At 41.3% G+C, this 27,072-nt stretch overlaps 1 protein-coding gene across 1 annotated transcript in view; it reads left to right on the plus strand.

The window, feature by feature from the left end:
- The window catches only part of SUCLA2 (succinate-CoA ligase ADP-forming subunit beta), a 156,278-nt gene that overhangs the window by 57,038 nt on the left and 72,168 nt on the right, over positions 1 to 27,072 (plus strand). Inside the window, exons 5-6 of the mRNA XM_033948227.1 lie at positions 2,972 to 3,100; positions 16,547 to 16,685. Of these exons, the coding sequence (XP_033804118.1) occupies positions 2,972 to 3,100; positions 16,547 to 16,685 (268 nt within the window). The remainder of the gene's footprint in view (positions 1 to 2,971; positions 3,101 to 16,546; positions 16,686 to 27,072) is intronic.

Genomic DNA, 27,072 nt, shown 5'->3' on the forward strand with positions numbered 1-27,072 from the left:
AAAATCTTATCTAAGCAATAGACGAGAAAGCGCATGCAAAGAATAGCACAGATGACAGAATGCGCAGACGTTTCTATAAATCCACAATAGAGACTTTCCAAAAGTCTTCACTTAATTTCATTCTTCCCGAAAGAATGGCAGCTGCTTATTTTCGCGGCAGGAATTTACCGAAAACTCCACATTAATATTTGTCCTTACCAAAAAGACAGTGTCCTTGCCAAAAGGACAGTAACCGCAGCGGGTTTACCGAAAACCCTACAATTTAAATAAAGGGTTGGAACATGATGCCAATACCTGTGAGTATTAAAGAACAGAATTCAAAATTCAGAAATACTCACAAAATATTGGTAATGTCAAGTCCATCCCGGACGTAGCCCCCAAATTGAAACGGACAAGATTCGTTTCTAGGTCCCGAAATAACATTCTGTCATCTGGAGGCAATTCCCCCCAGAAAGAAAGATAGATAGCCAGTATTCTGAAGAGATTTTTGCCTGATTTTTTATGAGTCTGCAAAACATTTATATATCTGTTACATGGGTCAGTGGTAACCATCACAAGAAAAGGGGGATGGACAAGAGAGGGGAGAGGGTGCGTGAGCAGGATATGTACTTCATTGTTTAAATCTTAAAGGTGTTAAGAGCTGTGGGGGGTTGAGCCTTCCTGTCTCAGACAACTAACCTAGTTAACATAAATTAAATGACCTCTTCCCAAACCATTAAGAAAGTAAACACCCAACATTCTACATTTGATTACTTCCAGCACAGGCAGGAACAAAAGACATAAAATATGTGTGTCCTTTTCAAATGTGTCCTTTCATAGACAGAGACAGAAAATCTATCCTTTCATTACATCGACCAACAAGAAGAGCCTTGCATACAAACAGTTTCTTTCCATTGCCTAAGTGGGCCAAGGAGTGTGTCCCATCCAATAAAAATAACTGAGGCTGAACCCCAAGGGGCTGATGCAGTAGGGTAGATAAGAAGCCTGCCACCCTGTCCCAAAAACGCTTAATAGGAGGGCACTTCCAGAAAGAATGGGAAAAGTTATTATGTCCCTCAGTACATGTAACACACTGCTGTAGAGATATTACCTGTTCTATAAAGCTGGGACTGTGTAAAATAGTAAGTTGTTTTTATTAATATACTGATCTGACTAGTGTTATCTGTGTATATCCAAAGCTGAGTACAAACTAACATACATAATAAAATTCAGATTCATTCATTCATTCGTTTGTTTGTTTTAATTTGTTTGTTTATTTGTTTGCTACCTTTTTATACTCAAGTATTTTCCCTATCTGTCCTGGTGAGCTCACAATCTGACTATGGTACTTGGGGCAATGGAGGGTTAAGTGACTTGGCTAAGGTCACAAGAAACGATAACCTCAGGGTGTTGAGGCAGCAGCTCTAACCACTAGGTCACTCTTCCACTCATTACAAAATCGAACCACAAAAACAATAAAGACAAAAGCAATAGTCAAGCAGTAGTTTTATAAATAATTCACGATCCAAAGCCCACCTGTGACAATCAGTGTTGTAAGTAGTAGCCTTTTAAAAACTATCAAATTCTTCTGCCTCTTGAAAGCCACCAGTAACTTACTCCATTATGTTGGACCAGCAATGGAATAAATCTGTGTATTTTCCAATCGAGATAGATGAAAACTAGGCATCTACAGCATACTTGAATCCTCAGAGTGAAGAACTTGTGATCTTTACAAGTGAAGATGTTCAATCAAGTATTGAGATGAATCCTGGTATAAACCCTGATGAACCAGCACTAGCTGATAACAAAAATCTAAGGTGTGACCTGCAGTGTATGTAGGCCTGATACCAACTGGAACCATCCTAAGCATGACATTAACTACATGAAAATCAGCAATACTAGAATCTAATCCTTCCTGATCAACATGTATATTAAAGTTGCCTAAAGCAAGATTTATCATTGAAGATATCTTGTCAAGCAAGATTTATCATTGAAGATATCTTATCATACCTGATGAAGTCAATCAGATGAGAATTTATTACTCTCTATTATACTAGGTGGACAGTAAACTAACAACTTCCAATACGAAGACATGAGAGACAACACCTTATATAATAATCTGTCATAAAATTATACTGTTGCAAATGTAGGTCTACTTTGGAATATGCATGTTGTTTCTTTGCTAGTTGTGTGGTACTCAAAAAGTATACACACTTCTATAATAGTGATTGTTGCACTTTCTCCACAAGTGATTGTGCTGTTTGGAGATACTGTACTTACCAGGATCCTGGATGTCTAATGCGTTATTGTCAAAACATGGTCAAGTCCTTGGACTGAGTAATGATATATTTAATAAAATGACTTAATTTTATTGGAAGTTATGCTTGGTTGATCTCTTGGACTAAGAAACAACAGCATGGCTATACCCTTCTCCAGCTTACTATTATTTTAGTTAACCCTACTATTTTTGTCTACCTGTTTTTCTGGGGAACTAGCTCTTCTGCTGTTTGTACTTTTTGGCTTCAACTGAACAATCAGCTGTATTGAGGAGAAACCTTTTTAGCCTCCTTCTGTGCTTTCTATGCAGAACTGTTTGAGGAAAGACTTGGCAACAGAACCTACATAGAGCCAAAGGGGCAAAATTTGGAAGAGGAAAAAAAAAAGAGCATGGCTGTACGATACTGCAGCCAGTGAGAGAGATGCTTGGAGTGTCACAGTCTGGTGTAGTGTTTAAATATACCATTCACACCTGCTTGCAAAAATATTGCATGATTTTCTTTTCTCATAACATAATAAACTCTTGCTCCTCTTGTGGTTATGGTATGCAAATGTATTGCCAGGCAATATTAAAAACATACACATTTTCACGATATATAAATGAAAAATACTCTCATTTAGGTTATTACAGTTTGCTAACTTGTAAAATAATTGAAAGCTACTACAGTAAGTGTAATCTGCTTCTGTAGCAATCATTTGTCTATTTCTTTTCCAGGGTCCTGTACTTGTAGGCAGTTCACAAGGTGGTGTAAATATTGAAGATGTTGCAGCAGAGAATCCTGATGCGATTGTTAAGGAACCTATTGACATTGTAGAAGGCATCAAAAAGGAGCAAGCTGTTCGGGTACTGTCAGAATTTTGTTTTAGAGTTACTGTTACATTTTTTAATTAGTCTTTTCTTTCCTTATAAAGAAAATTACAAATTAAAAGTACAGGTCCTTGTCGACTTATGACCTATGCAACTACGACGGTTTGACTTTACGACGCGTTTCCCCCATCTCTCATCCCAGCCCATACTAACTATTTTTTTACTCCTCACCGCTGGACCACCAGGGAAAAGGTACGTGGGGAGGGGTAAAAAATGCTGTAGTTAGTATAGGCCGATTTACGTCCAGATCGACTTGCGACCTGTCAGTCGGAACTAATTGTGGTCGTAAGTCAACAAGGACCTGTATAAGCTAGTCTAGTCTACAGACTGTGTCTAAATTCAAGAGGGTCTGGAATAGGCATATGGGATCTCTCAGAGAGAGAACGAGATAATGGTTACTGCGGATAGGCAGACTAGATGGGCCATTTGGCCTTTTTTCTGCCATCATGTTTCTATGTAATAGAGACTTCTTTAAAAAGAGAATTTATAATATTATCATATCAAAAAATAATTTAAATTAATGAAAGTGCTCAGTGAAAGCCAAAATGAACTTTTAGGTATGAGAGCGCAGGACTCTACCAGCTGAGTCTTGAATACATCATCGCACTCCTCCCTCTCTACCAATAAACTGTAATAAATTGAAAACATTCAGTAAAGGATGGAAAAGTACTTGTCTCTGCTGGAACAGTTGTTATGTCCTGGGCTCACATTGCTTCAAGTCCAAAAGTGCTTAGTGTTCCCCATTCGCATCAAAAATGCCACAAATCAAAATAAAAAAAAAATAAATAAAAAAATCAAAAATTAATTGAGTCATAGTTAATTTCATACAGTTCATCATGCCAAACTTCATAAACTTCCTCGACACAGTATGTGTTCTCCTGTAACTTCTTGACAATACGTACTTCCCCTTCAGCTTTTTCAAGAGGAAGATATCAGCACTATAGGAAAAGTAGCATCGTATCAGCACAACTTCAAATTCACACAAAATTTATACAAACTGTAATAGTGTCTATGTTTTAATTTTGTAAGAAAAGCAAAAATGTAAATCTGTTAATGTGGTGAGAGAAATAAAATCATCCCTGGTTGAGCTCAGCAAGATGATCTGAAGCTAGTCCTTAATCCTAACCCAATCTTTTATGCTACAGTTTGGCTTGTCTATGGTCTTACAACTTTGGGAAATCTTTGAGACTCGGCTCCTATTCTAGAACTTCAGTAGTGGGAGAATATGTCCCCGAGCATGAATGAAGAGCATTTTTATTTTAATGCCACTTCTTGTTGCTTTAACTTTTGAATGATATATTTTTTGGACTTGGACATTTCTACCTGCTCATTTGGGCTTTCTCCTCAATCAGAAATGGGTTTTATTGGACCATGGCAGTATAAAGGGAAGCATATTCCAAAGAGTAGGTGCACAACAGCTAAAAATCACCTGATGAGTGCTCTTCAAAAACAACTTTCCAACTACTGGACATACTGAAAGATCTTTCTGAGGGGAAATCAATACTCTGCTCACAGCATACCAAGACAAAATCTTACTAAATAAGATGAATGATTCCATATAAACATTTAAATGTTATACTGTGGCTGGGATTGACTTTCTCCCTTCCCTTTCCCCCTTACAGAGTGATTGCAGCCTGCACAGCATCCACAGCCTTGGTTGAAACAGGAAGTAAGATAATGATCTGGTGATCCAGCACAGATCTATATAAGAATATAAGCATCACTTTACCGGGACAAGGCAAGGGTCTATTAAGTTTAGCATCTTGCTTCCAATAGTGGCCAATCCAGGTCACAAGTATCTCATACGAGAGGAGTTCCATCCCCTTTATCTTCTTGGTCGCTCTTCTTTAAAACTTTTCTAGTGCTGCTATATCTTTCTTGAGATAAGGAGACCAGAATTGAACGCAATACTCCAGATTAGGTTGTACCATGGAGCGATACAGAGGCATTATAATATCTTTAGTCTTGTTAACCAACCCTGTATTTTTACTTAAGTATTAAAATACACACTTTGAACCAAAAAAACCCCACACCAAAATGTTTTTTTGTTGTATCATCCACAGAACTCTGCTAATTTCTTATGAAATTTAGTAGGTCATGACCTGAATGAAGTTGATGTAAAATGTTGTAAATATTTACCACTTCACCACAACACTACTTTGTAAAAATGAATTGTGAACTGAGTAAAAACACATCAAAAAGTTTTATGGCATATCTTGCAGAAAAATATAAAGTCAAAAAGTAATGATTCAATTAAGCAGATGTTTGAAGTGTGCTCCCTTTGCACGAAGGCACGCCCTCAGCCTTGGCTGCCAGTGATCTATGGACTTGTCAGTGATGCTCTGCTTCAGCTCAGCCCAAATAGAGATGAGATGCTGTTTAAAGTCTTCAGTGCCTGGTACACTCGTTCCTATATCAGCCCCCAGATCTGGTAGTCAATTGAGTTTAAGTCTGGTAAATTTGCAGACCAGAGGTTTGGACCAATGAAGTTTGGGGTGTCCTGATGTAGCAGTTCTACAATGTCCTTTGCCCGATGTACTGGGACATTGTCCTGTTGAAAGATGATAGTCTCTCGACATGCAACGGATTGCTGGCAACAGCTTCTGCATCAAGAGGATGTCCCAGTAGTACGCACCTTTGATCTTAACCCCAGGATCAATGAAGAACAGATTTGTGAATCCGAGTTTCGAGTTTGCGACCATAACTGACTGGCCGAATGTTGGGCGGGTTCATAATAGGCATTTGGCATTAACCTCATGCTTCAGTGTTGAAGACACATACAAGTGATCATTCTGAGTGTTATTGGTGGAGCTACTGTAAGTCAGATGAAGCTGATGCTATGCTCCGGGTACTTGGTCAAAAACTGCTTGCACAATTTCAGGTGAGTGTCGTTGTTGTGTAAAGTTAACTCTTGGGCATAATGCTTTTTAAGACACTTTAATTTCAGATTGTCATGATTGTCTGGCTTATTCCTGCTTCGCTTGCTATTTGGTGAGTTGTTCGGTGTGTTTGCGGTGGATCCTTCTGGTTCAGTACAAGATCACATACAACATCAATGTGCTTGTGTGTGCAAATCCATTGCGGTCATCCATCCACAGTGCTCGTTGCTCAGATCTTGCATAGCAGCACATCAAAGCCATTTTTGTTCCAACCCTTCTGTAGGAACTGTTTCAACAATCATTGACTTATGTAACCTTTTAATAGTACTAAGTTATTTATCAGAATTCAATTTTCTGCAGTGAAAACCATTTTGGTACAGAGACTGTTTACAAACTATTATCTGCTTCTGTGCCTATCCCATAGCAACAATTAATTTATACAAGTTAGTGTTTCTATGTGAATCCCATAGCAACAATTCATTTTCACAAGGTAGTGTTGTGCAGTGGGAAATATTTTCAACATTTTACATCAACTTAATTCAGGACATGTTGGACTAAATTTAATAAAAATCAACCAAGTTCTGTGGAAGATACGACAAAAAAATATTTTGGTGTGCTTTTTACTTGTACAGTACTTCAAAACTTTAACCTAATATTTTGAATAACGCTGCTTTTTGATGCAAAGGACATATGAGTCTTGTGATATTCCCATACTCGCAAGTTGATTGCAGAAGGATGAAATTTACATTCTTCAGCTCCATCGCCTCCTCCAGTGCTGTAAAGCCCCCTTCAGTTTTTTCCTTCTGAAAGTGAGTTGAGAAGATGTGATTCCTTATCTGCTCTGATATTCTTTTATTAGGTTCAGAACAAATGCAAGGAAGTTTTTCTTCACCCAAAGGGTCGTGGACACTTGGAATGCGCTACCGGAGGAAGTGATCAGGCAGAGTACGGTACAGGGATTCAAACAGGGATTGGACGGATTCCTGAGGGATAGGGGGATCGTGGGATACTGAGAGAGGTGCTGGGATGTAACACAGGTATAGAAAGCAAACCAAGTAATAAGTATAGAAATCCAACCAGGTCGTGCATGTGCAAGACCAGAGGGTTAGGACTTCGATGGGAAGATAAGACTCAATGGGAAACCAAGGTGGCAAGGGGGCCCCTTCTGGTGACTTAGACAGGCCGTGACCTGTTCGGGCCGCCGCGGGAGCGGACTGCTGGGCAAGATGGACCTGTGGTCTGACCCAGCGGAGGCACTGCTTATGTTCTTATGTTCTATTCTTTTAGGGTTTTTCTATCCAGGTTCGAGGCTTTTTGGTGGCAGCTCCGCCTGGGAGAAGACATAAACTCCGAGTCAGATGTCTGCAGCTGGCAAGGCAATCCTCGAGGTTCCTGTTCATCTGGCCTGCATTGGATTTTGTGGCGCTCAGGGTCTGTTTCCCTTGAAGCTAGCTAGCATTTTGATTTATCAGGTGCTTGTGTGCAGGCTATTTGGCTCCAATTTCAGTCCAACAGGGCTTAATGGGTGCTGGCCGCAAATATTACTCCCTTTGCTCTTGCATGGATCCGCAGGGGTTGAGGTCTCGGTCAGGCTTTAGTCTGACTGCCAGCTCGAAGATCCCAGCATATGGACTGGTTTGCTGAGCAAAAGAAGCAGTGTCTTCTCCATTTCCAACTTATGTGACTGCTGAAGTAGGCTAACCCAGCACATACAGACAGTGAGTACTGCCTATTGAAGTCTATGGGAAAATCAGGGGGGGGGGGGTCTAAATTTGTAGATTCTGAGGATTTCTGGGGCTGTTTTTAGGGTTTCCCACCTCTTGAGTTTGAATAAAAGCCTCCATCTGCCTCAAAAACCTCTTATTTTGGTTTAAAAAAAACCCCACTTGGGATGGTCTCCTCCCATGGAGATACCCCCTATATCATGCCAGATTTTTGATTTATGGCCGACTGAACAGCGGCCACATGCCGCAGGGCACATGAGGGAGGGTGGGATCCTTGGGTTTAGCCCCATCTAGCACACTTAAGACTGGGGGATCACAGAGGAACCCTTGTCCAGGGAAAATAACTTCTCTGGAGCACGAGTGAAGCACAAGTACATAGACACTGCGAAGCCCAGGAAACAGCAAAGTGAAGCCCGGAAGGGTACCTCAGGAATTTACCCCGGAATTTGTCAGTATACTGTGTTAAACTTACTTAAACTATCAGGGGTCTTCCACCTCGGTTGAGGGGGCAGTGCTATCTGTGCAAGGAAACGTGTCATCTCCAAGTGTGTTTTCTTCAGCTGAAATTCTTAAATAGGAGCCAGAGGAACAGTCTGATAATGACAGGGGGAGGGGGCTGGAAGTTGTATTCTAAGCCTTTATTATCCAAGAGTGAATCACAAACAGATTGGAGGTCAGGATACTGTAGTCCCCTTGAGCAAGGGGAAGACCTGACAGTATGCCACCTATTTAAAGCAATGGCATTGCTGGAGCTTATCCCAAAGTCACTGCAGGAGTTGAACCTAGATTATCTGCAGTCTGTGGCAGCACAGTGCTCAAGTGAGTGTTTCACAGGCACAGACTTCATTTTTTCTGGAACTTAATGCCCAATTTTTTTTAACTGGGTGATCAGAGAATTGGATAGAAGGAGTGTGCTAGATGTGGTGTATTTAGATTTTAGCAAACCTTTGACAGTGTTCCACACAGACTTCTAATAAATAAACTGAATGCCCTTTGGATGGGTCTCAAAATGACAGGCTGGGTCAAGAACTGGTTGAGTGGAAGGCGCAAAGGATAGTAGTCAATGGAGATCACTCTGAGGATAGGGATGTTACCTGTGGTGTGCCTCAAGGTTCTGTTCTTGGACCTGTACTTTTTAACATTTTTTAAGCAATATCTTTTAAGGGCTGTCAGGTAAGATTTGCCTCTTTGCGGATGATACCAAAATCTTTAATAGAGTAGACACCCTGGCTGGTGTGAATAACATGAAGAAAGTCCTAGCGAAGCTTGAAGAATGGTCTGAAATTTGGTAGCTAATATTTACATAAGAAGTATGGGGGACAGACTTAAAGATCTGTATACTTTGGAGGAAAGGCAGGAGAGGGGAGATATGATAGAGACGTTTAAATACCTATGTGATGTAAATGCACATGAATCGAGTCTCTTTCATTTGAAAGGAAACTCTGGAATGAGAGGGCATAAGATGAAGTTAAGAGGCGATAGGCTCGGGAGTAAATCTAAAGAAATACTTTTTTACAGAAAGGGTGGTAGATGCGTGAAACAGTCTCCCAGAAGAGATGGTGGAGACAAATGCTGTCTGAATTCAAGAAAACCTGGGATAGGCACATGGGAACTCTTAGAAAGAGGAAAAGATAATGTTTTACTGCAGATATGCATATAGTCCAAGGCTGATGGAAGTGGTCCATAAACTGTCTGGAGCTACGGGCCATTTGGCTCATTTTACAAACTCTGGGAAAACACCTGAAAGGCAAAGTGGTCAGGGTGTTCTTAGACAATGCCACAGCAGTGGCTTATGTCATTTGACAGGGTGGCACCAGAAATGCTCCACTGAGCCTGGAGACCAAGCTGTGATTGTATTAGGCAGAGGTCCATCTACAAGCGATATCAGTGGTGCGTGTAGCAGGGGTAGACAGTGTGTAAGCTGACTATTACAGCAGGAAGACCTTAGACCGGGGAAGTGGTCAGTGTTCCAGAGGGCATTTGACTATATATTGTGATGCTGGGGCATCCGATGACTGACCTCATGGCGTTGATGGAAAACTAGAAAGTGGCTCAATTTTTCAGCAGAAGAGCTGAACTAGGAAGCAACAGTTTAGATTCCCTGGTCCAATCTTGGCCATTGCAATATCTGACATACGTATTTGTCTTATGGCCCATGATAGGCCGGGTTATCCATTGGATAGCAAACAAACCCGCATGGGTGATCCTAGTTTCTCTGGATTGTCTGCATTGACCTTGGTATGGAGATTTGGTGCACTTGCAAAGAGACAAAGGTCTCGGGCTACTGGTGCACACAGATCTCCTGTCTAAGGGTTCAGTTCCCTTAGAGCAGGGGTGCCCACACTTTTTGGGCTTGCGAGCTACTTTTAAAATGACCAAGTCAAAATGATCTACCAACAATAAAATTTTAAAAAAACACAATGCACACTGTACGCATAGAAAATGTTAATTATCATTCCTATTCCAGGGTTTTTTCAAAGAGGTCAAAGCAGATGACTCTATGTACTGTCACCTCAGTAACAACCATACAAAAATAGACAAATACCCACCCCTCCCTTTTTACTAAACCACAATAGCATTTTTTAGCGCAGGGAGCTGCGCTGAATGCCCAGCGCTGCTCTCGATGCTCATAGGCTCCCTGCGCTAAAAAACTCTATTGCGGTTTAGTAAAAGGGGACCTTAGTGTAAAATATAGACAGCAGTTATAAATTCAGACAGATTTTGATCACTAAATTTAAAATAAAATCATTTTTCCTACCTTGTCTGGTGAATTCATGAGTCTCTGGTTGCACTTTCTTCTTCTGACTGTGCATCCAATCTTTCTTCCCTTTCAGCCTTTATGCTTCCTCTCCTCCAGATCTCGTTCCCTCCCCCAACTTTTCCTTCCTCTCTCCCTGCCCTTTCTTTCTCTCTGCCTCCCTTTCTTTTTTTTCTGTTTCTCTTACATAGTAACATAGTAGATGACGGCAGATAAAGACCCGAATGGTCCATCCAGTCTGCCCAACCTGATTCAATTTAAATTTTTTTTTTTTTTTTTTTCTTCTTAGCTATTTCTGGGCAAGAATCCAAAGCTTCACCCGGTACTATGCTTGGGTTCCACCTGCCGAAATCTCTGTTAAGACTTACTCCAGCCCATCTACACCCTCCCAGCCATTGAAGCCCTCCCCTGCCCATCCTCTACCAAACGGCCATACACAGACACAGACCGTGCAAGTCTGCCCAGTAACTGGCCTTAGTTCAATATTTAATATTATTTTCTGATTCTAAATCTTCTGTGTTCATCCCACGCTTCTTTGAACTCAGTCACAGTTTTACTCTCCACCACCTCTCTTGGGAGCGCATTCCAGGCATCCACTACCTTCTCCGTAAAGTAGAATTTCCTAACATTGCCCCTGAATCTACCACCCCTCAACCTCAAATTATGTCCTCTGGTTTTACCATTTTCCTTTCTCTGGAAAAGATTTTGTTCTACGTTAATACCCTTTAAGTATTTGAACGTCTGAATCATATCTCCCCTGTCTCTCCTTTCCTCTAGGGTATACATATTCAGGGCTTCCAGTCTCTCCTCATACGTCTTCTGGCGCAAGCCTCCTATCATTTTCGTCGCCCTCCTCTGGACCGCCTCAAGTCTTCTTACGTCTTTCGCCAGATACGGTCTCCAAAACTGAACACAATACTCCAAGTGGGGCCTCACCAATGACCTGTACAGGGGCATCAACACCTTCTTCCTTCTACTGACTATGCCTCTCTTTATACAGCCCAGAATCCTTCTGGCAGCAGCCACTGCCTTGTCACACTGTTTTTTCGCCTTTAGATCTTCGGACACTATCACCCCAAGGTCCCTCTCCCCGTCCGTGCATATCAGCTTCTCTCCTCCCAGCATATACGGTTCCTTCCTATTATTAATCCCCAAATGCATTACTCTGCATTTCTTTGCATTGAATTTTAGTTGCCAAGCATTAGACCATTCCTCTAACTTTTGCAGATCCTTTTTCATATTCTCCACTCCCTCTTCGGTGTCTACTCTGTTACAAATCTTGGTATCATCTGCAAAAGGGCACACTTTTCCTTCTAACCCTTCAGCAATGTCACTTGCATACATATTGAACAGGATTGGCCCCAGCACCGAACCCTGAGGGACTCCACTAGTCACCTTTCCTTCCTTCGAGCGACTTCCATTAACCACCACCCTCTGGCGTCTGTCTGACAGCCAGTTTCTGACCCAGTTCACCACTTTGGGTCCTAACTTCAGCCCTTCAAGTTTGTTCAACAGCCTCCTATGAGGAACTGTATCAAAGGCTTTGCTGAAATCCAAGTAAATTACATCTAGCATATGTCCTCGATCCAGCTCTCTGGTTACCCAATCAAAAAATTCAATCAGGTTCGTTTGGCACGATTTACCTTTTGTAAAGCCATGTTGCCTCAGATCCTGTAACCCATTAGATTCAAGGAAATACATTATCCTTTCTTTCAGCAACACTTCCATTATTTTTCCAACAACTGAAGTGAGGCTCACCAGCCTGTAGTTTCCTGCTTCATCCATGTGACCACTTTTATGAATAGGGACCACATCCGCTCTCCTCCAATCCCCAGGAATCACTCCCGTCTCCAGAGATTTGTTGAACAAGTCTTTAATAGGACTCACCAGAACCTCTCTGAACTCCCTTAGTATCCTGGGATGGATCCCGTCTGGTCCCATCGCTTTGTCCACCTTCAGTTTTTCAAGTTGCTCATAAACACCCTCCTCCGTGAACGGCGCAGAATCTACTCCATTTTCTCGTGTAACTTTGCCAGACAATCTCGGTCCTTCTCCAGGATTTTCTTCTGTGAACACAGAACAGAAGTATTTGTTTAGCACATTTGCTTTCTCCTCATCACTCTCCACATATTTGTTCCCAGCATCTTTTAGCCTAGCAATTCCATTTTTTATCTTCCTCCTTTCACTAATATATCTGAAAAAAATTTTATCTCCCTTTTTTTACATTTTTAGCCATTTATTCTTCCGCCTGTGCCTTCGCCAAACGTATCTCTCTCTTGGCTTCTTTCAGTTTCACCCTGTAGTCCTTTCTGCTCTCCTCTTCTTGGGTTTTTTTATATTTCATGAACGCCAACTCTTTCGCCTTTATTTTCTCAGCCACTAGGTTGGAGAACCATATCGGCTTCCTTTTTCTCTTGTTTTTATTGATTTTCTTCACATAAAGGTCCGTAGCCATTTTTATCGCTCCTTTCAGCTTAGACCACTGTCTTTCCACTTCTCTTATGTCCTCCCATCCTAACAGCTCTTTCTTCAGGTACTTTCCCATTGCATTAAAGTCCATACGTTTGAAATCTTGGACTTTAAGTATCGTGCAGCCTTCTGTCTCCCTGCCTGCCCTTTTTCTTTCTTTCTCCCTGCCCTCCCCCAAGCCACTGCCATCGGGGACCAGGACCCAAACCGCCACCAATAACAGGCCCGAAAGCCGACGCCGTCCCAAGCTCTCCCTGCTTCGGCCGACCAGCATTCCTCTCCCCGACGTCAATTCTACCGTCGGAGAGAGGAAGGCTGATTGGCCTAAGATTGCGATCGACCTATTGGGGGAAATGCTGCCAGGTCCTGCCTTCGCGGAAACAGAAAGTAGGCAGGACCCGGCAGGAAGAAGAACAAATGCTTCACTAACCTGTCTCCCGCCTTAGCCCATAGCGAACGCTTGCTTCAGGGCTCTCAACATGTGCGTGCCGGCTTCCCTTCTCCCTCCCCCCCCCCCGGACATAACTTCCGGTTTCGGAGAGAAGAGAAGAGAAGCCGGCACGCACATGTTAGAGCCCGGAGCATAAGTTCGCTACGGGCTGAAATCTCCAAGCCGTTTTTTTTTTTGTTTTTTTTAATGTTCAGCAGCGGCGGCAGCAGCAGATGACAGCTGGGCGGACCGCCCAGCTAAAAGGCCCTAGAGAGAACTCTGGAGAGGAAGGCTGATCGGCCCGGTAGATCAGGACGGCACACGAGTCTATCACGGAGCCCGGGATGGGCTCCGCGATCGACTCGCGTTGCCTTCCTGAGCTACTGGTCGATCGCGATCGACGTGTTGGGCACCCCTGCCTTAGAGAATCTGGAATTTTCTGGTCTTATGACATGGCTCTTGATTGCTCAGTGGAAAGACTGTTCAGAGGTGGTTAGTGCTACCTTCTTTAGAGCATAGAGACCAGTAACAGTCGTGGCTTATGCTAAGGCCTGGAGGTTGTTTCAACAGTGATGCATGAATGATCAGGTAGATCCTTGGTGGGCTCCAATGGCAGTGGTTTTGGCTTTTCTGCAGGCTGGTCTAGAAAAGGGGCTAGCAGTAGGTTCCCTTACAGTGCAAGTTGCAGGGGTCTCTTGTTTCAGAGCCTGAGTGGAAAAGGGTTCCTTGGCCTCGCATCTGAATACAGTAAGATTTTTGAAGGGGGTGCTCAAATTGAGACCTCTCGTAAGACAGCTGTTTCTCACTTGAAACCTTAACATTGTCTTGAATTTTTCCAGTAGCCATAGCTTCAGTGAGGAGCGTCTCAGAGATATAGGTACTTTCATACAGGGAACCGTTCCTTAGGTTACTGTTAACGGAGTTGAACTCCTTTCTGGCTGAAGACCCGGTATACAAAGCTAAGTTTTAGTTTAGAAGCGAGAGTTTCTCTCCATACTATCCCCTTTCTCTCCATACTATCCCCCCTTCCAAATCACAGGTTCCAAGAGGACGGACAAAGTGTTGAACTTGCTGGATGCATGGAAAAGCTGCCTTTGCTACCTGGAAGTAACTAATGAGTTCCCTCTTTCAGATCCATCTTTTTAACCAGTGACGCGTGGCTAGGCATGGAAAGTTAGATCGTTATTTCATCAAGATCATTTTTCAGTGCTGGTACAGTCTGTTGTACTTGCTCAGTTGGATTATTGTAATTCTGTATATTTAGGTATCAAACAGGGTAGTTTGAGAAGACTTCAGTTAATACAGAATACGGCAGCTAAACTCATCTTTGGAAAGAGAAAGTATGATCATGTCTCCCCTCTATTGAGAAAGCTCCATTGGCTCCCAATCCATTTTAGGATCCAATTTAAATGCGTCTGTGTCATTTTTAAGCTTCTATATGGAATATTTGGTCCTTTGGTCCCTTTATACTGGAATACCCTTAGATCTTGCCACTTGAGGAATACACAGAGATATAAATGACTGTTCCCTTCCTTCAGAGGAATTAAATCAGCCGGGAAACTCAGTCAATCTTTCGCTTATAAATTGGTAGAAATGTGGAATGAGCTTCCTGATTCTGTCAGATTGATAGGTCAGTTACAACAATTTCGTAAAGTCCTAAAATCATTATTATTTACACAATACTTGAACAGCTTACTTAAAGATTAAACGAACTGATTGCCCTACAACACTTATTTTCTCCAATGCTCTTGTTTGCTTTTTTTGCTGGTCTTTAATTACTTGTAAACCGAGTCGAGCTCCGCTAGGAGATGACCCGGTATATAAATCATAGACTAGTCTAGATTAGACCATCTCCAGATGGATTTGTATGGCTATCTCATCAGTGTACATTGGCTGTGGAAAGTAGCCGCCATTTGCTGTGAAAGCGCACACTACTAGGGGTGTGGCATCATCGTGGATGGAGACGAGGGCAATCTCTCCTGAAGAGATTTGAAGAGCAGGTACATAGTCCATTCTCTATACATATGCAGAGTTTTATAGGATGGATGTATCAGCGAGAGAGGATACCGCTTTTGGATCCTCAGTGTTGAGGGCAGACTCACCTGTCGTGCCCTAGATTCAGGAGGCAGCTTTGGTGCATCACCTATTGTAGGAGTTGTATGTCCTTTGCACCAGAAGGAAAGATTAGGTACTTACCTTGATATCTTCTTTCAGGAAAAAGGACATATGAGTCATGACACCCCGCTCTGTCAGTCTGAGTTTGCCTGCCTACTGTTCAGACAAACATGCATGTCCAGAGCTGGAATTTTTCTCCTCTCAGTCAGATATATACAAACAAAAAAGAAAGAGTAGAACAGCTACAATTGGATTGATATTTTTTATTTATTTTTTTTTTTACTCCAGCAAAAATTACAAAGACTAGGGGCCACTCGATGAAGATACATGGAGGAAATATTTTTTCACTCGGAGAATGTTTTAAGAGCTGTTAACATAGCTGATTTTAAAAATAGTTTGGAAAAATTCCTGGAGGAAAAGTCCATATAGTCTGCTATTGAGACAGACTTGATGGAAGCTACTGCTTGCCCTGGATTGGTAGCATGGAATGTTATTTGTGTTTTTACCAGGTACTTGTGACCTGGATTAGCCACCGTGAAGACAGGATACTGGGCTAGATGGACTATTTGTCTGACCCAGTAAAACTATTCCTAGAGCAGTAAATGAGGCTCTCAAGCTCCATAAGTTTAATGCTGGGTGCATTTTGTTGGGTGGTCTTAGTTTAATCCACCTAGGTTGTTTAAAGTGTTGTTTAACCTTGTTTACTATTTCTTACAGAGCAGAACAAAAGTATTTTGTGGGGAATCTCCTTGTTTTCTTCTCTTCATTTCTCTGTTTTAGTACTGTGTGATTGCTTTGGTAGAAACTGAAGAGGGCTGTACAGCACTGGAGATTGAGGTGGAGCCGAAGAATGTAAATTCCATCCTTCTGCAATCAATTCGCGAGTATGGGAATAGCACTTGTTGTCAGGACTCGTATGTCTTTTTTTTCCAGAAAGAAGATTATTGCGGTAAGTACCTAATCTTTTCTTTAGAACCTTTTGTCATGTAAAACAAGTTAATATATGGCTTTTTCTTAATTTGAAAATAGTGTTTTATTCAATTTTAGCTTGCACAGAAAATGGGGTTCCCTCCCAACCTGCTAGATGAAGCAGCAGAGTGTATGATCAAACTGTACAATCTCTTTATGAAATATGATGCCACCATGGTTGAAATAAACCCAATGGTTGAAGATTCATCAGGAATTGGTAAGGTAAATTTATTAATATTCTAAGGAACTGATTTACAAAAGTATGCTGTTTGTGTGTTATTTCACTTTAGTAAATAAGCCTTACTCACCGTAATGTAAACCATATTAAGGTTGCCCATAATGCATGATTTTAGCATGGTTTAGTAGGTCAATTTACAAATTAGTTAATCTGATAAATATCATAGAGATAGAAAGGTTTTTATTCCATCCTTTCTCATCATAATAGTGGCTTCTACTTCAAATTAGAGAAGCGGCACACAAAATAAATAAATAAATAAATAAAAAATCATTATTTACAAGACTTTAGTTGTGATTCTGAAAGAGAAAAATGTTCCTGAGGAAAAGCAATGTTGTTAAAAAGAGGTTCATTAGAAAATGCATTTTCCTAAGGAAATGTTAACATATATGAGTCTGAATACATTGCTTTGCTTTTCCACTTTTGTGGGAGACAGATATTGGATTATATGTTAGCCATCAACAGTGAGTTTCATTCTGTGGATTTTGATCACCATAGCAGGCATTTTTTATTTTTTGCCAGGACAAGTTGATCATGTTGTTTTGAAGTGTTGCTTTAGAACAGTGGTCTCAAATTCAAACCCTTTGCAGGGCCACATTTTGGTTTTGTCGGTACTTGGAGGGCCGCAGAAAAAGTAGTTAATGTCTTATTAAAGAAATGACAATTTTGTATGAGGTAAAACTCTTTAGAGTTTATAAATCTTTCTTTTTGGCTAAATCTTAATAATAATATTGAAATTTATAGCTAAAGAGACATATGATCAAGAAACTGTTTTATTTTACCTTTGTGATTATGATAAACATACCGAGGCCCTCAAAATAGTACCTGGCGGGCCGCATCTGGCCACCAGACAGTGAGTTTGAGACCATTGCTTTAGAATTACACATTATATTCTAAAGTAGCGTTATCACTGTTATTTCACTTGTAATTCTTGCCATGAAAGAATTACATGACAATTTTTCCAGAAAAGGGAAAAGGTTATAGAACAGACACGTTCAATACTGTAAAGGTCAATATTTAAAAAAAATATGAAGTACTGTTCTGAAGTCTGTCAGGCAAGACAAGTTTTATTTAGTAGTTGTCTTTATTACGTGATTAACTCAAATTTGTGTATAACAGGTGTAGCTTAAGGTAAATAGTAGTTTGCACATTAAAACAACACAGGAGATCATGCATATGACAGAAATGATTCAGTGTCAGCAGGATTCGAAGGATGCACTATGATAGGCAGCACAGTAGAATATTTGTATAATATAAACAAACATCTTAAAAAGGCAGCAGAGGGGTGAAGTGCAGTTGGGACATACAATAAAACAAAACATTAGGATAAATAAAATTTGGTGGCTATATTGAAGGTAAATTATATGAACAGTTGAATAAGATAAGTGAGCTAGTCAGAGGTTGTGCTGCAGGCTAGACTAGATGTGGTATGAGTGAATGCCTATCCAGTTGCCACAGCTATTAAAGGCTTTTGAGAACAGCCAGACTTTCATCTGCTTCTGGAGTAGAGGTAGCCTTGACTTTGACATAGCTTTTCTGGGTATGAGTTCAGAGTGTGTGGTCTACTCGTGAAAAGACTTACTGGTAGGTTTTGCATTACATGATTTCCTATGAGAGAGGGTGTAGTTAGGGTGCCTCTTAAGAAGATATTAGAGCCTGGAAAGTTTTATAGAGATGCTACCCTATTCTATAGGGGCTTAATTTGATGCTCTGGGGTACTAGTAGATTGGGCAGAATTTACAGAAAGGGTGTGATGTGCTCATACAGCTTGCAACCCTCTTATTAACCTGCTGCAGAATTCTGAATGAATTGGAGCTGTCGTAAGCAATATACAGGTCATTACAGTAGTCTAGTTGTGATATTATCACTGTGGTTAGGCTCATCTTGGTGAATGTAGAGAAATTTTGTAGTTGCTTCAGGTGATAGAAGTAGTTTTTAAAGTTGCCTGGTTGTCAGAAGTTATAACTTAAATTACCTTTTATGTATGTGATCTTTCGGATGACGTTACAGTCCCAATAATGTGGACTTGGAATTGAAATGTTTATTTTCTTCAATGTAATAATTTTTGTTCTACATTAGTGTGTATTCCTATTTTTATTTGTTGTAAAAAAATAAATAAATTTATAAATAAATTTTTTTTAAAACCCGAAAAAAAGTTCATAGTAGCTCTTATTCTCCAGACAGATTAGAGAAGGTAGGATGTGGATTTCAGTCTGTATACTTCTGGTCAAAAAACTGTTCGTGTGCACAGCTTTCACTCATTATTCTCAAAGAACAAAATGTGTGGGAGGCTGTTCTGTTTCTAAAGAAATAGATTACCATTATGTTAGTGAGAAAAAAATGTTTGTTACAGTTATCTGTGGACAAGCAGGATATCTCAACCTCTTTTCACCCATAATAGCAGATAAACTCAGAAGTAACCAAAGGACAAAGCAAAAAAAAACAAAACCCCACACCTGGTTTTAAAAACTGCCAGCAGTGCACTAGAAACACAGCTCTCTCAGATATATCACATATGTGTCCATTGCTGGGAACCATAAGCGTGAAGTTGCATAAGCCACATCATTAAAAATTTGGACCACACTAATGCTGCTGTCTCTATTGAGCCTCAGAAACCTCCGGTACGCAAGTTCTCTACTCTCTCTGCAGCAGTCTAACATAAGGTGACATAAGCCACCTAACACAACCACTCATCATCAGCTGCTTGAAGTTCTAGCCCCATAAGCAGTCTCTGTTGATCCCATCAGGCCTCCAAATGGTCGCACTCCAGTGCATGCTTACTCCTCCAGTACTGTCCACTCTTCTGCTCCAGGCTTCAGACAATAAGCACATATAAGCACACCCACTTGACTTCCCAGTTCAAAGACAGAGATAGATGAGATGTTATCTTAATCCCACCCTATACTCTGATGGTGGCTCCTCCCCTGACCATCTCTCCCAAGTGCAGTTCACAAAATTGGAGACAAGTACTCTAAAAGCAGAGAGAGCAGCTCTACTCTTGGCACAGGGAGCATAATCAATCCTCAGCAGACACACTTTTGATATCTATACAACTGCCCCTATCAAAAAGCACAGCATCATTGTCATGCAGAAGACACTGCCATCCCCAAAGCTCTACTGCTGTACCTCCAAATCTCCACTCCCACTACAAGAAGACTTCTTCTTGTAGCTCAGACAACATCTGCAAGATTTTTAAAAATTTAAATATGACAATGGGGTGCCAACCCCAGAAGGATGGACTAATTTCCTCTATTGGACCATTGTTCATCATGTATATCTCCTACACTGGGACTAGTCTTCTCAAACTCAAGCCTTTTCAAACTTATTGAATAACTCATTCTCAGATGATGATGTCAAACCAATTTTCTCTTCATCAGTGCCACTCTGGACCAGCCACCTTCTCCAAACATCCCTGATCTGCTGTCTGAGCCATCTCTGTAATCCTTGCAACTGGATTCACCTCCAGAACATTCTTCTTACTCAGTGTTCATCCAGAAGACTGCTAAACTTCTTATCTCTCTCAGGCTCATTCTGATCCAAGAAATGAGGTGATAGGAATATTAAATTTTCTTGACAACTTGTGGTTTGTTGCTGTCATGCCAGTTCACAAGATCCTTCACAATCTCCAAATGAAAATCTGGCAAACTTCATCAATTCACCCATCTACCTCTCAATTCCTTGAACTCAAACAGATTGGCCACAATGATCTGCAATTTCTTCATCACTCTTTGGTTGCTGAATTCACTCTTAAAAGAGCCAAAGGTCATGCATACACTTAACAACTCAGTGATCAAGGACAAGCACATACTTTACTCCATAAGTATAACTTGTTTTCAAGCAGCTAGTTATGGCGCATGAACTCACCAATTTCAATTAGTACAATACCTTTATTCTCTACTTGAAAAAGCATAGAACTTAGTTAATACCTTCTCCAGCAAAATAAAAACTCTGGCTCCCTTATTTCATGACTCAGAAAAACACTTCCTCACTGTATATGACACCATCTCCAGGTGATTTGAACAAAAATTATTCCTTGTATTAAAGAGTACACTGGGTGCCCGGTGGGCTCCTTTGTGGGAATGGAAGGTTCTTGGCCGGTGGTTTTCGCCCATCGCCAATTGAATCATTACCTTAGGTCCTTGCCCCGTGTTTCGTTATTGGGTGAGGTGGTTCGCTGTCTAGATGAGTTGTTCTCTCTTGAGAATGTAGATCAGTTGTCCATTTCCCTCCTCTATTAAAAATAAAAAATAAAAAATTGGTTTGGGGGCTGCCCTTACAGAAGCTTGTGGAGCTCCTGGATAAATGGGCCAACGACTTAGGCGTGGAGTTGCTGGAGGATGAATTTCTTCGTCTTATTCGTTTGATACCCACTTGGGTGGTCTCAGCAGAATTGAGGGCATGTCAATTCTGCATAATGTATCGGGCCTATATCCCCCAACAACAACTTTATTTAATGGGGGGGGGGGGAGGGGGGAAATGCTATAGATTTCTATGAATGTTGTAAGGGGGCTTCCAACACTTTTATTCATGCACTGTAGTCTTGTCCGGTCATTGAAGACTTTTGGAAGGCGATTCTTCTTTATTGGGGGATGTATTGCAGCAATCTCTTATACTTCATGCTGGCAGGATACTGTTGGGGCAAGTGATGGTTTTGCAAGTTTGGGGTAGGGGTGCCTAGAGTTGGGTCCTGAAGGCTTGTCTTTTTGGTAAGAAGTATATTCTCCAATTTTGGATGTAGGTGGAGGTTCCCTCTTTTTGGCACTTGAGGAACCGATTATATAACTTACTATTGCTAGAATTTCGGGCCTTGACTTTCACCTTTAAATGCTCTAAATCTTTTTATTCAGTCTGGGGACCATATATTCATAGTTGCCCCCCTGTACTGGCAGTAATTTTCTCAACAAACTTGGGGGCTCTATCTAGGTTGCATCCTCCTGAGACATTAGTAGGGTCAGGTTTGGGAGTTGGATGCCGGGGGGGGGGGGGGGGGGGGCCGACAATTTGTATGGTTTGTACTTTGCTTGTTATCATCAATAAAAATTGTTTATACGTAAAGAGTACACTGGGAGTTACACTTCGCAAAAACCAAAGAGGATCGACCCCAAATTATCCACAGAGAAGAAAATCCAGAAGAAACCAAAAGAAATGACGATGTTCCTTAAATGGACTTTATTTGAAAAATGTCAAAGTTCCAAAGGTACAATAAATCATCCGCATAAAATAAAATCATCCACGTAAAAGTAAAATAATCCACATGAAAACCTTAAAGGACCTAGAGTCCACTAGGGACGCAACACCCAACACTGTCTGCATTTCGACAAAGAGTCTTCTTCAGGGGTCCCTGAGGGTCCTATAATGGTGAATATGTGGAGATGCTAATATGTGGTGAACCGCAAGTTACTACACTTCAACAACATATATATTCAAGTTCCAAATATTTTTATAATGTGTGAACCAGGTCCTCAGTTTACACAACTTACCCGACAGGACAAGCCTGTTCTCAAAAGCTGTTAGCTGTGTTAACCTAAAGGAGTTAATAAGCGTGTAACATCCCTGGACCTGGTGTGCTCAGTGTAATAAATTATAAAATAGTGAAAATCGCACTCTGAAATCAATCATATGTATAATAAAGTACTTCCCAGTGTGCTCTGATTGCAATGAGTACGCTAATGTTCACAATCAAACTGGAGGTTCACTGTCCAACCAATTTTCTCCCCTTGATCACAGATGACAATTCATTTAGAGTGAAAGAACACCCAGTAATAAATACCAAAGTAGGGTTACTTATCTCCAAATGCATCTTTACATGTCTTGGCCATTAAACAACCACCTGCTTTGATCACCATAGTTTAAAGGAAAACAGTGGATACAAACAACTACTTTAAATTCAACAGTTGTCATCCTACGCATTTAAAACAATCCCTTCCTATAAGCCAATTTCTCCGTATTCGCAGATTGTGTTCTATTAAAGACAAATATAAATCACAAGCGCAGATACTATATGGTCGATATTCTCATGCAGTCTTACAGAAAGCTTTTTGAAGGGCACTGTATGCCATGCAGTCTTACAGAAAGCTTTTTGAAGGACACTGTATGCCAACAGGGACTTGCTCCTTCAGTCCACTACCAAAGAAGCTGAAGATAAACTAGTCTGCGTTCTAACATTTTCTGAACAAGCTCATACTATAGCCAACAGCATCAGGAAACACTGGCATGTCATACAACTGTCTCCATAGTTCACAGATTATCCATCTATAGCATATACAAGACAGATTTTTGTTGTCTGATGATGGAAGCAAACGATTTCTCATGTTCAGACAAGCGTTTGGTAGCTGCCTTGATAGTCATCAAAGAGCTCATTGCCCTGACAAGGAATATTGGCCAGACGACCTTGAAGATTCGGGTCCATGTCTACAGTGCGAAGCCAGGCAAGGCGGCACATAGCCACCGAGAAAGCAGTGACCCTCGAGGAAAGTTCAAATGCATCATACGAAGATTGAAGAAGATGCATGCGTAGTTGAGCCAGAGTGTGAGTCAGCTGTTGAAACTCTGGGAGATGATGTTGTGGAATATATTTGATAAAATCAGGCAAGCTGTTGACCAGATGCTTGAGATAGGAAGTAAAGACAAAGTTGTAATTCAAAACCTTGGTTGCCATAAGGGAATTTTGATACAAGCGACGGCCAAACTTGTCCATAGTCCTGCCCTCTCTTCTAGGGGGAACAGTGGCATAAACCTTGGTAGGGTTGTTTCTTTTCAAAGAAGACTCCACTAAAAGGGACTGATGGGATAATTGAGACTTATCAAAACCCTTGCTGTGGACCATCCTGTAGCAAGATTCCAATTTCGCAGGCACAGCAGGAATGGAATATGGTATCTCAAGATTTCATTTGAATGTTTGAGAAAGAAGTCTTTTAATGGGTAATTTGAGAGATTCCCTAGGAGGATGAGGAATAACCTTTTCTTCCATAGAGTACTTTTGTCAGATTCCAAAGTGATGTTGAGATCTTTACTCATTTGGCGGAGGAATATAGAGAAAGATACTTGCTCTAGAGAAGAATGGCCTTGTGAGAAAGAAGGTGACCTCGAGGCACCTTGCATGGCAGAGAAGGAAGGTGAAGGTTCTCTTGAGTACTGATACCCGAGTTCTAAATATGCAGTTTTAGATGACTCACTGAGAGAATGGGTAGAATACCTTGCAGGAGAAGGACTCGAGCGGCGAGAGTAGAAAGGCTCTGCAGGTGGTCTTCTCGGCTGAGGAGATGAAGGCCTCGAAGAGTCTCGATGTGTGGATAAATGAGACCTGTCTCGAGACGAGGATCTGTGCCTCGATGTCGGCAGATGATGTGGAGAACTGTGCCTCAAGTCAGACAGATCCTGCTTCAATGGATGTCGAGGCACCCTCGCCCTGTGCCTCGAAAAGAGCAAGGCCTTATGTGAGGAAGGAGGGCTGGAAGTTGAAGATCAACGTTGAGACACCAAAAAGGACTCGTCTCCTTGTGTCGAGATATCTCGAGGCACTCGTAAGGACTCAGCTCTTTAAATAGTGTGTGTAGATTCAGATCGAGGCACTCTTAAGGACTCGATTCCTTGTATAGAGTGTGAAGGTTCATCTCGAGGCACTCTTAAGGACTCGGCTCCTTGTACAGAGTGAGTAGTTTCAGATCAAGGCACTGCCAAGGACTCGACTCCTTGTGATACCGCTGAGTGCTCAGGCTGAACTGCAGGAAGCAGAGTCGAGGCAAGAGTGTATTTGGCAAGCATGCTACCAAACTCCTGATGCATAATAGCTTGGATCTTAGCCTGCAAATGAGGCACCGAGACTTCAGGATCTGTTACATTTGCAGCGGCTATAGTCTCCAAGGAAGATGATGAAGAATGACACTTCGATTTGGAGACATGATGCTTGGGCAGCTTCATGACTACTCGTTCTAAGGGTGTCATGTCCGAAGGAGGCTGCTGAACTACCTTACCTGAGGGAGACAGTGAGGCGAGCTGCTCCTCAGGAGAGGATTTGCTCGAAGATGAGGACTTTCCAAACGAGGCAGGTTTAATTAAGGCCAAGGATGAGGTAGACCTCATGAGCCCCATAGAAGACTTGACCGGATTCGAGGTCAAAGTTGGAGTATCCATACCGCTGAAAATCTTCTCTACCTGAACTCGACAACGTTTAATGGCTTGAGGTTGAAGAGTAGCACAGCGAGTACACAACTCTGGATGATGGTCAGGCTCTAAACACTGAACACACCACTTATGTGGGTCAGTGAGGGATATCGCGCACTGTCAACGGCTACACTTCTTAAAGCCTGTGACCGGTCGGGACATAGAAGGAAATAGAGGGAAAATAGCCGTGGCCAAGTCGAAGGCCACGGGGAAGGCCCCACCATGACACGAAAGAAAAAATTAAATTTAAATCTTTTTTTTTTTTTTAAAATAAAAGACGCAAAAAAGAAAACACAGTGACTCTGTAAGAAAAACAGTACACGAGCTGCGGTGAGAGAAGGCACAAAAAGACTAAGTCTAGCGAAGAGCGTCGAATAGAGGACTTCTCGGCTCCACGGAAAACTGAGCACTGAGGAGACATGCCCTAGGTTGGGCGGGAAGGCACTCGCGCTTGCGCGGTATGACAGTCGCAAACTTTCTAAAGTTCTACAGGCAAGTCTGCTTGCAAGGCTGTCCACATTGGGGCTCCGTGGATGATGTCACACACATGTTCGAATATTTTGCCTGCTTGTCCTGGGATAAATAAATTTACCTAAAGACTGTTACTGTTTATTGAGGTAATATTTTAGGCTTAGCCAGGTTGCAAACCATTTTTATTTTTCCCATCACAATAGAATGTTGAAAAGAAAGTATAGATTAGGGGGAGGGGGGTTCAGACTTACTTTGCCTGACTGTGGAAGAATAACTCCCTAAAAACTGAATGGAATGGGGACAAATTTGGCATGGAAAGAGATACACCGAGTTAAAAAATGAGCTGTGTTAGTCTGGGAGCTATAGAGAGAAGTCTGCAAATAATGGCCCAATGAATATTTATGACACGCAGCTGCAGTTGAAATATGGAAAAATTGTAGTTTTGGAATTGCTCCATTCAAACAGCTTTTCCTTTCTCTCCCCTGTCACAGAATACATATTGACACAACATTTCAAATGGTATTCCCCAATATACAGCACTTCTTGCTGAACTGGTTCTTAGTGATTCAGATGTGCATTTCATTTTCTTTGTTATAAATTCAACTGTGACAGGGAGAAGGGTGTACAGCAGTATAGCGCTAGTTGAAGAAAGGAGCCCATGTCAAAAGGATTACTCTGGTACCATTGAGGACCTAGTGTAGGAGGATCCCCCTATGGGCAATGCCAAATACAAAATTGCTCAAAAATACAGTATCTTCTTTGACATACCCAAAGGGGCACGCTTAAAGGGGCATGACAGGCCCCTTGGGAGCCCTTAACTACATTAGGGCAGTATCAGAGGCCTTTTATGTATAAGATGATCATCTTTAAACATCTGGAGTTTCATGAGTCCTCACCTAATTTGTGTGCATACAATAAACTGTATTTGTTTAGTTCTTGGAATTGGGAAGAGAAAGGCTAAGTCCAAAATCTCCCTTCCAGCAAGTACTCCTATCCAGGGCCCTATGGACAAAAAATTAATATCTAATCTGAAACAGGGATGGGTAATACTACTGCTAAATTGAAAGAATCAGATACTAAATTTTGCAAGTGATAGAACCTCATATCTCAATCTTGCAGGCTACTAGCTCTACTACAATTAAAGAGTGTTTGTATTTAAATTGAGAGGCTTGAAAATGGGCAGAGACCAAGAACCTGGGGTTCTTAAATTTATCACCAAAAACAACTATCATTGGGTGATGAGAATTTTAATTTTGAAAACCTTCATTTTGAGATCTTTTCTTTTGAGAATCTGCATTTTGCAAAGTTCTAGTTTTGAAAATCATCATTGATTGTTAAATTTGAATTTGGCACCCAATGTGAGAGTGAGGCTCCTGATTCATCAGTCAGGTGTAAACTTGAACAACGTGAGTAACGTCAGAAGTTACTTAACTGGGAGCAGCTTCATCCGGGGCCATCTCTGTCACTTCTTAATAACCTCTGCAATAATCTCAGGTAATTTATCTACTCTAGGTTTATCTTGTAGGAAACTTTCCAACTGAGATGGGTCAACAAAAATGTACTTATTATTCTCATATGTAACCAAACATTTGCAAGGAAATTTAAGGAAAAAATAAGACTTCTATTGCCAAGACTTGTGTCTTGAGTTGTAGGAATTGTCTTTTCCTATACTGTGTTTGCCTGGAGACATCTGGAAACACATTTAATTTCTGACCACATAATAGAGCATGTCTGT

This window comes from Geotrypetes seraphini, chromosome 6, assembly GCF_902459505.1.
Source record: "Geotrypetes seraphini chromosome 6, aGeoSer1.1, whole genome shotgun sequence".
NCBI lineage: Eukaryota > Metazoa > Chordata > Amphibia > Gymnophiona > Dermophiidae > Geotrypetes > Geotrypetes seraphini.